The sequence below is a fragment of the Geospiza fortis genome, unplaced genomic scaffold (assembly GCF_000277835.1).
Source record: "Geospiza fortis unplaced genomic scaffold, GeoFor_1.0 scaffold5, whole genome shotgun sequence".
NCBI lineage: Eukaryota > Metazoa > Chordata > Aves > Passeriformes > Thraupidae > Geospiza > Geospiza fortis.
Window position 1 is genome coordinate 1,459,731 of NW_005054421.1, and position 14,913 is coordinate 1,474,643.

Here is a 14,913-nt window from a genome sequence, read left to right on the forward strand (position 1 = left end):
CTTTCCCTATAGCGGAATTATTTTAAAATACTCAATATATTTGATCTCTTTTTCCAGTCTAAAAAAAGCCAGACTTGCCACGAGTTTCCTGTGGAGAAGATGGTTAACACAGAATAGCACTCACTCACAGCTTTAGGTTAGACACACACTGCTGAAGCCACAGCTCAACTGCAGTCACTAAAGCAGGCTCGTGCAGATGGATGCAGCCAAAATGATCCAGGAATCACAGGGCACTCACTCAAATTTACTTTGGTTTAATATCTACTGCTCCTAAGGTAATGAAACTAGAGGACTCCATTGCAAAAGCCTTCCATAGTGTCTATAAGTTAAGTAGATGGCCCATTCAAAAACTTTAAATGTATGACTTACTTTGCAGAAAAACAAACCTAACCTCCCAGTTAAGTAATACTGTAACTATTTCAGGCAAAGTTTTCCTTTTCCCACCCTCACCTTTTTTTTTTGCTGTTTTTTTAAAGATTTAATTAGAAAGTAACACGAAAATAATTTAATTATTTCACAGCAGAGCCTTTTCATAAACACACAATTATGTTCATTTCATGAGAATTTATCTTCACTGTGAAATCAATCGTCACAGTCTCCATTTACTCTACATTACCAAGTCACATTTGATTCCTGTCAGAGAACTGTTGACTTCTGCAGTAAATCAAAATGACAGATACTGTTAGTTTCCTTCTTCATCTACCCCCAGTCTCAGCTAACTCAAGATGGTTTTTCCTTCTATGCAGTGAAATGAGTATTTTCCTGGTAACTATATTTCAGAGCTGGAAAGGTTTTCATAAATGGAAAAAATGCAGTGCATAATCCAGGAAACTATTGAAATGTACAGTATCAGAAACATATGGCTGGAGCAAATACCTATGCAGTGAGGGGCTGGGAATGAAAAAGAGAACAAGCTTATTAAAATTCTTCTCCTAAAGGGTTTTTGCTTGAAAATTAAAATAATTTAATTGAACATTAAGAAAGATTTCATAGTCAAGGAAAAACATGCTGCAGATTACGGGGGGAGGGAAAAAGAGATACAGAATAATCTCCATGCTATCATGGAAGCTGGAACAGATGATTTTGCCTTTGTTCTTTAATGATCTACATCTTAAATAGCAAAATGGTTCCATAACCAGAACCCTCAGTGGGCAGACTTCGAAAGCTGATTTCTTTCTTAGTTGCTAAGGTTTTTTTAATTAAAAAAGCAACCACTCCACCACCCCACCCCCCACCAAAAAGAAAAAAAAGCCAGAAACTAAGTTAATTTTTTACATGATCTTTGAAAAGCAAGCCATACTGACACACACAGAGATCAGAAACCAAGATTCAGCAGATTATCACAAAGTAAAACAACAGTAAGAACTCTTATTTCAATGTATCTTTATCAATTCCCTCTTTCAGTTTCCTTAAGAATGTGGAATAGGGGACAGTCCCCAGCCAGATCACTCGACTTGAGATCCAATATTCCTATTTTTGCTGACACATCTATCAATTCAGGATTCAGAGGAAAGTGATACTAATCTTGTTTTGATCAATTTGTGCCAGGAGGCAGATTTTTAGAAATATCAAAAATCAGCTGTTTTACAGTAACAGAGAAACTGCTGTTTTAATTACAATTCAATAAATATTTCTTCCAAAACAACTTCTGCCTCCCTTAAAGCTGCAAGACTGACTCCATGATCTGCCTCTCCCAAGGCAAAGGTATTTTGTGGTCTTACTGCTGTGCTATCATGTCTTAACATGCCCATGTGGATGTAAGGATGCTTTTAGAGCAGCTTGCAGAGGCTGCAGGGTCTACTCAGAGCCCAAAGAGGCAGGGCTATTACAGACATGGCAAACATTTTAGTCATCTGATTTTGAAATCCTTGATGTCTACTATGGATGAAGATCAAGGAAAAATGTGAATGTCCAGCTATATACCACCTAAATAAATCCCAAACTTGCCAATGGAAATGCTTCTCTTGGATTTTCACAGCAGTTCAATGATTAATATTTATGATGATAATAATATTCAAAGCCATTAGTTGAACCAAAGGAGAAACAATGAGTTAAATGAACAAATTTCTCATGGAAGTAACCTAATATGTCCAGCTGCTATCAAGCCACCAGAACAAAGTTACCTTTCTTGATGGATCCACACATACTTACAGCCAGAACCATCAGAATTACATTCATCTCCAGCATCCAAAGATCATTTCTGTTTTTAAGAACATGAAAAGCTTTTCAAAATTTTTTTCTGTGCTCCAGAAACACAAGTGGTCAAGCACTGGAAATGTTATTCCCAGGCAGTGTGTGTGTGACATGCTTTCAAAGGGCATCTGTAGGCTGGCTGAGGTGGCAGCAGACACAGGCAGAGCCTTCCTGGCCTGGCTCAGACTGAGCCTGACATTGTGGCCTCACATTCCTGGGGTCAGCACAAACCTGACAGCCCAGAAATCCCATGATTTGCTTTTGCTTTGCAGGAGGGAGGAGCACTCCTTGCTTCTGAAATTCTGGCCTCTGTGTCTGGAGCAAAGACAGCTGCCTCTGCAGAGAGCCACATCCAGCCCTCATCATCTTGAATATCTGAAGGTAATGCCAAGCTTTAGTGATGTGAGGGAGAATGAGGTGTGAAGGAATTTAGCAGAAGAGGGGAACAAGGATATCTATCCATGCTACATTTGCCTGAAAAAAAACTTACAGAAATTGCTCCTTATCTGCTAAAATGCAATTCCCCTGAGACAGCTACAAATGCAACTCTCCTCCTCAGTTAAAAAAAAATTAAAATTACACATCACTTTTATGTCTTTTGTAACATTTAAGGAAACTGAGCTGGCTGTGCATCAAGAGTGGCTTCCACAGAGCACCCACACCACTTAAAACAGAGAAGAGTCTGAGAGGAAAAGTGTGGAACAAAAACTAAAAGGCAAAGATTTTATTAATTAAAGAAGTAGAGGAATCTAATTTTTCTCCATTCAGTAGTGTTTAAACCCAAACAAACAATCAAATGAGTCCCAAGATTAGTGACAGGCAAGATTTTCCACTGGAGAAAGTGAAAAGCAATGACGCTTTTGTGATTTACGCCAGTTGAATCTGGTCACAAGGTACAGAAGTCATGAATGTTTTGGTAAGCCTAGGTGACTGCCAAATAAAACAAAAATAGGATCAGGAGATGATTATTCAGCCATAAGGAAGGACTGGCTGACTCATCATGGAGCTGTTTCACCCCATGAGTGGCTCAGAGGACACCAACCTCTCATCCCATGGTTATGCAACAGCAAAGCAGCAGATAAATCAAGAATATGAAGACCTTCTGTACTGAACATGGTGAAAACAGCAGAAGTGCACTCACAGTTATTCAAATGCTCAGCTAGATACTATCTGATAGAAGTATCTGCAGAAGAGAACATTTTCTTACCTCTGCTCTGTGTTAAACAATGCAAAGATGTGTTTGCTGGACATGAAGCTCTTTTCCACATCTCGCACTTTCAAGTTGTCCAAAGGCAGCATGTACTTCTTCTCTTTTTCCTAGAAAAAAAAAAGGATTAAAACAACACAGTGTGAGAAGAAGCCTGATGTCAGCAAGATCTGTTGAGTTGGTAATGACCTTGGAACATTTGTTATCATAAGGAAATACCGAAATTTAAATGTCTGCTTATCTTTCATAGACCTACCTGCAAGAGAAATGAAACCTCAGTTTCAGTTCTGTTTTTCACTGACATTTTTAAAACATTTCCTAATAAAAAAAAGTTCACCTCAAACACAAACATCTACATTTGTTATTTTTAATTCCTCTGAATTCTAAAAAGGCAAGGGTCAGACTTCACTAAAATAAAAGTGTCTGATCAAAAAAGAACTTTTCTATGTCTGCACAGCAAGAGAAGTAACTGGTGACATAAGTTCATCTCTGCTTTTTTGCTATTGTTAATTATTTAAGCATGGCATTCATTAAACCCACACATAAACTCTCATTCTGCCAGTGAAAAATACAAAACCCATACAAATCAATCAAAATAATACCATGTACAAACAAAATCAGACTCTAATCTAACCAGCTTATTTCTCCAAAGAGGGGTGAGTTATTCCTTCTTGCTGTAGCCAACTCCTTTGCAATTTCACCACAACCCTCATTTACAGTACAATCACTGTAATTTCACCTTTTCCAGGTTTCTTCCTTCACTTCCAATTAAGAACTAGCAATATTCCCAAGGTCATTTATTATGTCAGAACAAAAAGAACCCCGAGATTCTTAGCTGTTTCCATTGTGTTAAACTTCTTTAAGTGATGGATAAACTGAAGCTGACTTTTCCAGTTTGCTTTGCAAACACACCTGATGTTCAATAAAAGGATCCAAAGACAAGAGGCCATCCTCAAAGCCCTCATTCTGGGCTTGCCCATCACGACAGCACTGCTCACAGGGTTATTAACACAGCACAGTTCAACAGCTTCTAAAAGCCATCAAGGTACTGATAAGGCTGGTGCCATTATGGCAGAAAGGTTTTATGCCCTGCAATTCTCCCAGTGGATATAAATGGGGTTTTCATGACTCTGGCTACCCAATGACCCTACAGAACCCCAATAAATCACCAAAGTTGGGGAGCTCAGATTCCTTCACAGTCCCTTATGAGGCAGCTTGAAGCAAGGCTGACTGGCCTCTGAAGCCCAGCAGCACTGCACTCCCTGAAGTATTCTGGGCTGGAACATCACTCATGGGGGTTGGCTCAGGAAGAAATAAGCATGGGACAACAGTTTATTGTATGCCAGGAAACAGGACAAAGGGACAAACCAACCTAGGACTCAGTCTTCTCTCTGAGTGTTTCCCAGAATACACCAAGCAGCTCTCAGTGCATGGAGCTGGAAGATGTCCTGGCTGGGCTGAACGTGTGTTCTGTGAGGGCAGATGCAATTCATCTTGGCTGAGCTTCAGCAGATTGCAAAACGCAGCTGGATGAGAAAGGCTCTAAGAGTGAAACTATAAAAATACCATGACATGGCCAACAAAGGCTCACTTTCCTAGACAGCCTCCTAGCAGGCCTCAGGAGAAGAAAAAGGAGATTTCAAAAGCCCTTCTGGAAAAGGGCTCTTGCTGTTGAATACAAAGGTTACCAAATTCTGTGTATTATATAAAAAAACATCTGATGGATTTTGAAACTGCCTCTATCTTAACCACCCTAGAAATTATCACTCACAAAAGAAGATACATAGGTGTACTCTTCACTTCCTCACCTAACACCTGCTCCCATGAAGGAGTCTAGTTCAGTGCCACTCTGTAGCTGTTTAGCACAGCTCAGATCTAAATTCTACTCCCAGGGAATCTGCATGCTCTGAAGCCCTGGGGCTCTCCCAGCAAGGACTGTGTACAACCACCCACTCAGTGAGAATTACCACTGAGACAAATAGAACTAAGCCATGTAAATTCATAATTTTATTAATATGAATTAATATTCATATCAATAAAAATAATTGTAAACACTAAATGAAGATCTTATAAATATTTCTATATGCAAATTAGAAGTATCTATCCTCTAATACTGATTTGTATTGATATGATCTCTTTTGCTATTATAAATTTATGTCCTACCTAGTATAGCAAATAAAAGTAACAATGTATTAGCTCTGCTGCCAGAACAAAGGGACACACACTTGAAAAATATTGTAGCATATATTAAACCTTGTATCAAAAGCAAATATTGTCTTTTTCAGCTGAAAGCTGGACTGCAAGGCAATGTAAGATACTTTGTATTCTATTTCAAAGACTTCAGGCAGGTTATATATAAAAAAATCTTTTGGGCAGAAATACTCTATTTGGGCAGATATATTCCATCATAGTTAAGGAAAAAACTCCAAGATAAGTTTAATTTTTTTCTGTAAAACATCTTTCAGTATTACAGAATAGACTTGTCATGATTTACTATTCAATTACTGAAAATTTAAGAAGTATCTGATGAGGTGTTTCTCCTGACAGACACTATTTACTGACAAACCAAGCAACCACAGATGAATAAAAATAGAAACTGATGAAAAAACTATACCAAGAATCTGATTGTCTAAACAAAAATTCCACAAGAGGGAAAGTTATATAAATGTTTGATGCCAAACTGTGAGAAAGTGTTTCTTCTGCACCACCAGGAAAAAGGAAATGCCTACTGAAGGCTAAGAAGTGGTTGGTATTTATTTACATGGCCTCCTACCCACATGCTGAGACAGGGCAGTTTCCAAGAAAGGGAAATCACAGGGTGCCTGTGCTTGAGGCAAACAGAGTCACACAGGAGAGATCAGAGCTAAATACTGCTTAATTCCAGGAGAAAGGTATTACTGGGACATTCAAGTGTGGCAGCAAAACTCATTGCAATTTTATTTTCCCTCCAAAGTGGGAGAGAATATACAGAAATAGAGAACAAGCTAATTCAACAGCAGATTAGCCCAACATTTCAGCCTAAGCTCAATTAATATTATGTTATGGTAGGGCTAAAAAAGCAGCAGCCAGGACTGTTTGTGCACGTTCCCCATCCTGAGAAGCTGACAGCATAAGAAACAGGGAATGCATGAAGCCTGGGAGGAATGGGGCTAGGCACCCTTCGACGAGTGACTACATGCACATAACTGTGGGTCCAGTTTGTCCCCCTCAGCATTTGTTCTTTTTTATTTATAGATTTTTATTTTTATAAAGGGGCAGAGAACTTCAGCGTGACATGAGGGGAAAAACCAGCACATGCTGAGCTCACGTAGAGACTTTGCCTCTCTTTTTCCAGAGTAGAGGAGAAGAAGGAAGAAGTGGGAGGTAGAAAGGCCCATTCCTGTCCCTGTGACATGAAAAAAAATTCCCCATACTCCACCTTAGAAAAACAAACGAACCTGCTGGCCTGGGGAGGCCTTCCCACCCTGGAGCCAATGTTTCACCACTCGTGGGCATAAGTAGCACTCACATCCTTAATGGACCAGTTCTGTTCTCTGACAGGCAAGGGAGCTGCCAGGAACTGACAGCATGATGTAAATATGCCATATAACAACTGCCCCTTCCTTCTGCACTGTTTAAATGTACTAAAAATAAATACTGCTCAAGTCCAAAATGGCACAAGGGATACAAAAAATACAACAGCAGCTCCCCTTCCCCCAGCAGGGTCTCAGCCAGCACTTCCAGGCTAATGAACTCCACTGCATTTTCAGCCAGGGCCAAAAACTGCTTCAGAAAGAGTTCTGTGCTTTTGGAACTTTCAGGCTCAGTCAAAACAGCAAAAGAAACCTTGGACACAACGACAGCAAACCAGATGATAAGAGAACAGAAGTCCCTTGCTTCAAAGACAGAGATTGTTTAATGACTTCAGCTTCTTCCAGCTATCAAAGGTGGTTCTTCTGTCACTTCAGGCTGACTAAGATGCAGCAGCAGCACAGGCTCTTTTCCACAAGAGAACAGAATTCAATTTTATGCAGCACACCTCAAGCACACAATGCTCAGGTTCTGCAATGCAGGACTGAGCCAAGCATTGGCCCAATTGCACTTTCAGCTACACCAAGAGAATTGAGCTGCTTTGCTCACCACTTCCCAATGCCTTATAGAACACCAGCTTTGACATGGAGGGTCATGACACCAACCAAAACCTGTCTATATGGGGACCCCAAGTTTAAAGAAATCAAGCTCCCAGCTGGAAGCACAGGTTACACTGGAAAGGTTGGAACAAAGGCTGGTTTACAGCAGGATTCATTCTCTGCATCAGCTGAGAGCACAAATCTCAGGAGTATTTACCGTGCACTGAGAGCAAATGTAGATATCCACAAAATTCCTCTGCCATTACTATGAGGCATTAACAAGTATTAATTAGGCATTGATTAGGCAAAAGAGTGAACTGCTTTAAAATCATAAACTGAGGAAGAACAGCTTTGAAATAAAGCTGGGGAACAGCAGACAAAAAACTTAGCATTTCTGCCTCTGGACTAGGTTTCCAGACCCGCACTGTGCTGCTCCCTGGATCTGTTTCTGCATTCATATTCAGGGATAACACTTACCTGACTCAGGCATCGTGCTCAACCTTGTTTCTGCCAGAGCCAGGGATGGCAGGGTATCATTAAATATCCTGCAATCAGGGCTCTAAAACATGTAGGTGGAACACCCAAGCCAAGCAACCACTTGGCAAAGCAGTTAAGGAGCAGAGGCAGAAAACAGTCGCAAAGCAAAGCCATTGTACAGTACTGTCCTATTTTATATGGCCAGAGCAGTGTCCACATCCTAGAGACACACAAGCAGCAGTGGCTTGTGAACCTGCTGAGCCAGAGTGATCCTTATTAAAGAAAGGAGAAGATAAATAATAGAAGTGTAAGGAACTGCTGGTGGTCTGTGCCTGTTTACTCCCAAAAAGGAAAGGCTCAGCCTTGTTTACACCTCAGAGCTCCGGCTGCCAGTGCCAACAGCCTACACTGTGGCATTTGATGAAAGTGAAAACTACTAAGATGCCTCATAGAAACCTTTATAGTATTCAAATCAATATCCAAGAGTTTACCATATTCTGACTTTAAACATATCCAAGAGAATTTTCCTGTATTTCTGTTTCAGTTTATATTTCTCCCTCAGTTGACAAAGCCACACAACATCTTCACAATGGTCTCTGCTTCACCACATTTGGCTTTAAAGCATACTTTGAAAAATGAAGCATGAGATTCTCAGACACTACTGCAACATTCTGAAGAAAAATGAAGCAAGTTATTTTATTACAGACTACTTAGCAGTGCGGGATTCAGGCCTGAGCATGCTCCTGGGTACAGATGTAGAAAACATAATTCTAACACGTCTATAAAACGAAGAAGGAGCTGCTTTACCAGAAAAACAATGCATACCTAAATATTCTAACATTTTTATGAAAAGCACTGCAAAAGAATACTTAATAAGTTGCAGATGAGAATATGTTTCTTCCATCTATGCACTTCTCCCCTCCAGTATTCTAGAGTCAACTCCAAATTGAAAATCTCATGACAAAAATGTGATAATGGCCCAGGCTGATAAGCTGGGCTGTTAAAAGAACAGAGCACAAACACCAAATCTTATATTCCTTCAGTCTTACAACTCTTTATCTTTTGCCATGCGCAAAATATTGAGTTTCTTATATAAATCAAAGTGAAAATGCCAAACCTGAAACCATAGCTGAAAGAAAGATCTCATGATAGAACCTAGCTATTTCACGTTTCAGTTATTATCTTTCTATATTTTGCATTTGTACTATTTTTTTCAGGCAATTATGCATACTTCTGGCAATTGCAATTTTTTTCCAATCTTTTGGTACCTTTTCCCACAACATGTAATTTAAAAAATTTAAGAACCTTGTTATATCTCTGCTGTTCCTTCAGTTATGGGACTAAACCTGATGCTAATGGTAAATCAGTCCTTAATCTGCCTTGTTCTTAATTTTACAGTGTCACTCACTTCCCACAGTGGTTTTCTTTCGTAAGACCCAGCATTATATTTGTTTCTGCACCTTTTTGTTGCCCAATTTTTTCAGGTATAGAAAAATGAGAGTTCACAACTCTGCATCCAAAGTACTTCAAGAAGCAATGGCCACTGGTTCTCCCTTGAAAGCAGTTTTCTATCCTGCCACATTTCAAGACCTCCCAGAAAGACATCAGGATAGGCTGTCTCTACATCTCTATTTTGCAGGACAGGTTTACAGGGAGCTGAAGCTGCAGTTTGAATTCCCACAGCATATCCCAGAGCAAAACCTTACAACCCCCCTGCTCAGAGCTAGGCAGCCCCAGATTCCTCCTTCTCCTTGCCTGGAAGAGAGGATGGGCACAGAATCCTTGGGGAGAGCTGTGCTGAGCAGCCAAGCTGGCCTTGAGGTGGGAGCTGACACACCTATGAGGGGGGCTGTCTAGGCATCCCATTGCAGAGTCTGAATGGCTGTATTAAATAAAAAAATAATTTAAAAAAAAAAAAGGAAATCTAGCAATTCCACTGGTAGTCTGCCTTAACAGAATCAGTGCATCAAACACAAGGGCAATAGTTTCTGGAGTATATAACAAATTCAAGGTTAAGTTTGCCCCTCTCCAAAAGAGGTGTTTATTATCACAAGTGAAGGGCTGGTCTTTCACTGCTCTGTGCTGTCAGTAAAAGGATCAATCTGAGAAAGGGCCTGATGAAGAGGAAATCTCTGTTTAGCTCCTATTAGTTAGGATCTTGAAAGGTCATTTTGAATTTGGGAAATCTTGTCTGGGAAAGAAGCCAGCAATTCCTCTGAACTGAAGTGATGTTGGCATTTAAAACTGAGAGAAAGCCCCGACTGATGAGCCAGTGACAGTCTGGAAAAATTCTGCTGGATGCGCCAGGCGGCTGCTCCAAGGTAGAGGGGGATAAATGGATAAATGTATCCTCTGACCTTTCTATCCCTTGCTAGGAAGCCTGCTCAGGACAGCTTGTTTTTCTCTGCTGGTGCTCAAGGTTTTGTTTTTCACTCCTCACCTCTGCAGACCATCCAACAACCACAGTGGTTTGTGGGAGCAGCAGTGCAGGATGAAGGAGCAGCACGTCTGTGCTGGCACAGAGGGACAGTGACACACCAGGGTCTGTGAGATCAGGCTTCTCAGCTGGCAATCTGCACTGACAATTTGCATTATCACACACATATGTGTGTGTGTATAAAAATAGCGTGGTTCATTATATGTGTGTATAAACACGTGTTTTGATGGTGGGATTGTTTTTTTATTTACAGAAAAAACATAATTCTTGAAACCTCCTTGAATTGAAGTGCAGCTCAGATTTCAGTCTTGGAAAGGTGATGGTCTTGGTGGATGAACCTCTCTAGTTCTAATGATCTCTTGCATTAGGAATACTAAGATAATATGGAAAAAAACCCAGGAATTTGCACTGTATTTTCAGGTTCCTCAGTGCCCTTAACTTGAAGATGGAAAGAGAATCTTTCGTTTATAAGCCTCTCGAAATTCCCTGGTAAGCACATGAAGAAGATGCACCTTTGATAAGGTACCTTTTTGTCTGCTGGAAAGGCATTTCATAAAACTCCTCTGGCTTTTTATCTATTTCAGCTTCTCTAAAGTGAGCCCTAGAAAAGCTCAAACTCAGAAAGCCACCAGAGACCTTTCCCTGGGTACCAACAGAAGTATCTCCAGAGACCCCACATCCTTTGCGTATGCAGAAAAAAGATCTTTCCTGCAAGATGTCAAATGATAAATCTGCAATTACATAATTCTGTAAAAAACATTAAGCAGGATTTTCCTGAGGTGATGCATCTGTCTCTGCAGGACTCCTAAACATGCAACATAATGCACACACACAAATTAGCTCATGGCACTTATGCTGCTCCACTTGCTTGTTATCATGAAAAGCTTTCAGACAGCAATCAATTTCACTGCGGTGGAGATTACTGCAAAATGCATTAAGAAGTTCACGCCTGTGGCAATGGTCATTGAAAATATTTTGGAAAGCATCCCAGAAGTATAAGACTTTTTCCAGACATCCGAGAGAAACTCTGCTGTGACAGAGCTTCTGGTGTCAAGACTTCTCCCTCAGCACCCCTCCTCTTCAGTTGTTTTTTTTAATAGCAGCACTTTTTGAAAGGTACATTTCAGCTTTTTCCTTTTTTTTCTTTTTCTCTTTTTTTTTAAATAGAGCCAAGATACTTGGGTCATGGAAAACATTAACTTCTGAGACAACTGTCTGAAGCTATCTCCTTCCTCACTCGACATCATATGTATAAATATACTCTAGCTTATCAATTTTGTCAAAGAAGAACTGTTGAATTATAACATGAGTGATAAAAATCACCTGACTGTCATATCTCAACAACATATTTGTTTGGTTGGGGTTTTTTTGTAAACTAAGTAGCCCTGGGGATGTTCCTATAACTAATAAACAAAGAAAACTGAGACCATCATAACCACCAAGCACAATTTCTACTTCATAGCAAAAACATTACCTTCAAATGGTAAGTCACCAAATAATGCTATCAAATCTTCAAGGAAAGGTTTTGAGATGTGTCTCAGAATTTGACAGAAGATATCCTAAAATAATTACAGTGATGTGCAGTGAAACCTGCTGTCCTTGGAAACCAATATTAGATTGAAATCTCCTTAGAAACATTCATCAGGAATGTTCCCATGAAGCCGTCCCAGACTGAAGCACTCCTGAAGCTCGGAGCCAAAGCTGCTCCTCAAACTGACCTTAAGTTTCCTCTGTCCTCAGCCAGAAGCCACCTCTGAATGTCCATCACCTATCCCAGTAAGTACTGGAATGTGAGTGAGGATTGACTCAACTCAAAAAAGGAACCTGATAAACACGGGCACGGGAATGTGGAAAAAAAGATTAGTAGAACATCCAAGAAACTTTTCAAACATTCAGTGTCAAGGTCCTCTGGTTCAACTTCAGTCCATTTCCTCTTGTCTTGGAGGTTGGTTGTCTGGGAGAAGAGACTGACCCCATGTGCCTACAGCCTCCTTTCACAGAGTTACAGAGAGCAACAAGGTCATCTCTGAGCCTCCTTTTCTACAGGCTGAGCCACCCCAGATCCCCCAGCCTCGCCTCTTGTGATTTGTGCTCCTTCCCCAACTTTGTTGTCCTTCTCTGGATTGGCTCCATCAAAGTTACTGCCATCAAAAAAACTGATTGCAAGGTGCCAGGCAGTGCTGGTCTCCTCCTGACTCCTACCACCAGGAGTGTGTGCAGAGGGAAGTGTATGTAGGAGAGCTGCCAAATATGATGGTTGTCAATACGCTGATTAAATGCCAATGTCCAGTGTTGCTCCCTCCTGATAACTGTATGTTTGTCACAGGCAGAAGGGTGTTCCATGAAGGACACTGGACACATTGCAAATCATTCTGATTGTGCTGATCAGCTGTTCCCTTGCAGCATGATACAGAAAACAGAGGGCCTGTTGCAGCATCACCCCAAGAAAAAGTATGTCAACCCTAGAGCACACCTTCAAAACACACACCTGAAGTAGGGACAAACTCCACTGCCCTGGCCAGGTGCTCCCTTGAAGTGCTGAACTCAGGCAGATAGCTCAGCAGGAGGCAGCACACTCTGGGGAAGCACACAGCAACACCTGGAAGGGTAGAGACATCCTCACACTGAAATAACTACAGACTGTTCAAGTGTTGTCCCTGCCTTTCGTGGGGTGGCAGACCTTGGGTTATTTATTGACAGATCACCTTTGTCAGCTTCATCCAAGCCCACCCTTGTGCCCTTGCTGAATCACAGTGAAGGATAACACCCCTAACAGCAAAGCCTTAGAGCCTGGCCATCCTTGGCACTCTGCAGGCCCAGAGCAGGCTGTGCCACATCCAGGGCAGATCATCCAAAGCCACCTTTGCAGCCAGCTCTAGCAGAAACAGGTGGACAAACACTGCAAGCACAAAGTCACAGTAATGCCTTAAAATTTAGCTTTTATATTTTTCAGATCAGTAGTGCTTTAGTGTAGAACTCTAAAATTCCATAGTTTGTCAGCTACTGTTGTCCTATTTTATTCACACAAAAACCAAATTCTCTCTAGGCTTGAAACTCAAGGACACCTTACTGTCTCAGGCCCCCAAAAATGTAAACAACATTGAATTGCGGGGGAAAACTTTGAGTAAATGACTTCATTACCTGAAGCTGTAACTCAATAATTAACCTCTGATACGCAAATAAACCAAACTTATATCTGCCTGAAAAACTTGTGACCATCGTCCATCCTGGGTGTAGCCCCTGCAAGGCTCCTGCACTGCCCAAGGTGTGTCTATTGAAAACCTTTCCATAAATACCTATTTTATTTTCTAACTGTCTAGCCAGCCTCTCCAAGGCATCAGCAGCACATCCTCAGCCATGTGGGATCAGTTTCTCCATGTCAGAGGCAACAGGCAGAGGTTTGTGCCGAGGCAGATCAGGCACTGTCACAGCCAAGAGCTGGCAACAAAGCTGGACTGCCACTGAGCACTGCGAGGGGCACAGGAGAAGTGGGGTTCTGAAGTCAGGACACAACATCTGTGATGCTTCTGGCTGCCAGATTCATTCTTAGCACAGCAGCAACAAACTGTCAGCCAACCAGAGATTCCATCATCATTGCTGTGAGTGACAAGCACGAAAAGCTGGGCAAGGAGAGAAGCTCTCAAGAGTATCAGCACCTGGGAGGAGGCATTTCCCTTGCTTTTGCATGGGGGGTGAAGTCTTCAGTAACTGCCAGATTTAAGAATCTTACAGTCATATTCTTTGGCTATCCCAAAATAAAAACCTTACTAATAATTCAAAAGTATTTTTAATTGTTTTTCTACTTTTCTCCATATCTCTTCCAATCCAGACTAATGCCAAACCTTGTCTTTTCTTGCAGTGACATTTAAAAATATGTCATTTCTCCTCTGTATGAAATAACATCATCTTTAAAGAATTCCAGTTCTCCCATGTCTGGATTCCTGCAATCAACTACTACTCTGATTCATACCTAACACCCTCTTTTATTCCATGCTTTTTGCTTAGGGAGGGAAATACAGATTGAATGCACCATTGTGTAGACTGAAAGTTGTGTTAAGATGACAAACACCTGCATTTACTTAATCATCTCTGTTAAGATACTGTCAGTTGGCTTCCCCAAGAGCACAATTAGAAAAGAGCTCTTTCCTAAGGAAAAAACCTCTAACTAATCATCACAATAGCTGTAAGAACTATCTTCATCATGCTCTAAAAATCTGTAACATGCAGTTTAGATAGCTATTGTTGTTGAAATTATATTGTGAAAATAAGATTTTAAAAGATTCGACAAACAAGGAGTAAAGTTTTGCTACAGCAGCACTGGCTACATGTGCTTAAACCTCAGATGTTTCAAAGAATGATGTCTTTGGAAGTCTCCAGGAGCTTGTGATTCCACACAAACAATGGTAATGCAAGAGGTAGGGACATTATTGCAAACACAGAAGGCAACAAAAAAGGTGCATTGAAATCCAAAAGGTGAAACACGCCTGCAA

The 14,913-nt window shown here is 40.8% G+C and overlaps 1 protein-coding gene across 1 annotated transcript in view; it reads right to left on the bottom strand.

Annotated features, from left to right (window-relative positions):
* DNM3 (dynamin 3) overlaps positions 1-14,913 on the bottom strand; it is a 155,096-nt gene that overhangs the window by 64,194 nt on the left and 75,989 nt on the right. Inside the window, exon 15 of the mRNA XM_014309328.2 lies at positions 3,401-3,510. Coding sequence (XP_014164803.1) covers positions 3,401-3,510 — 110 coding nt within the window. The remainder of the gene's footprint in view (positions 1-3,400; positions 3,511-14,913) is intronic.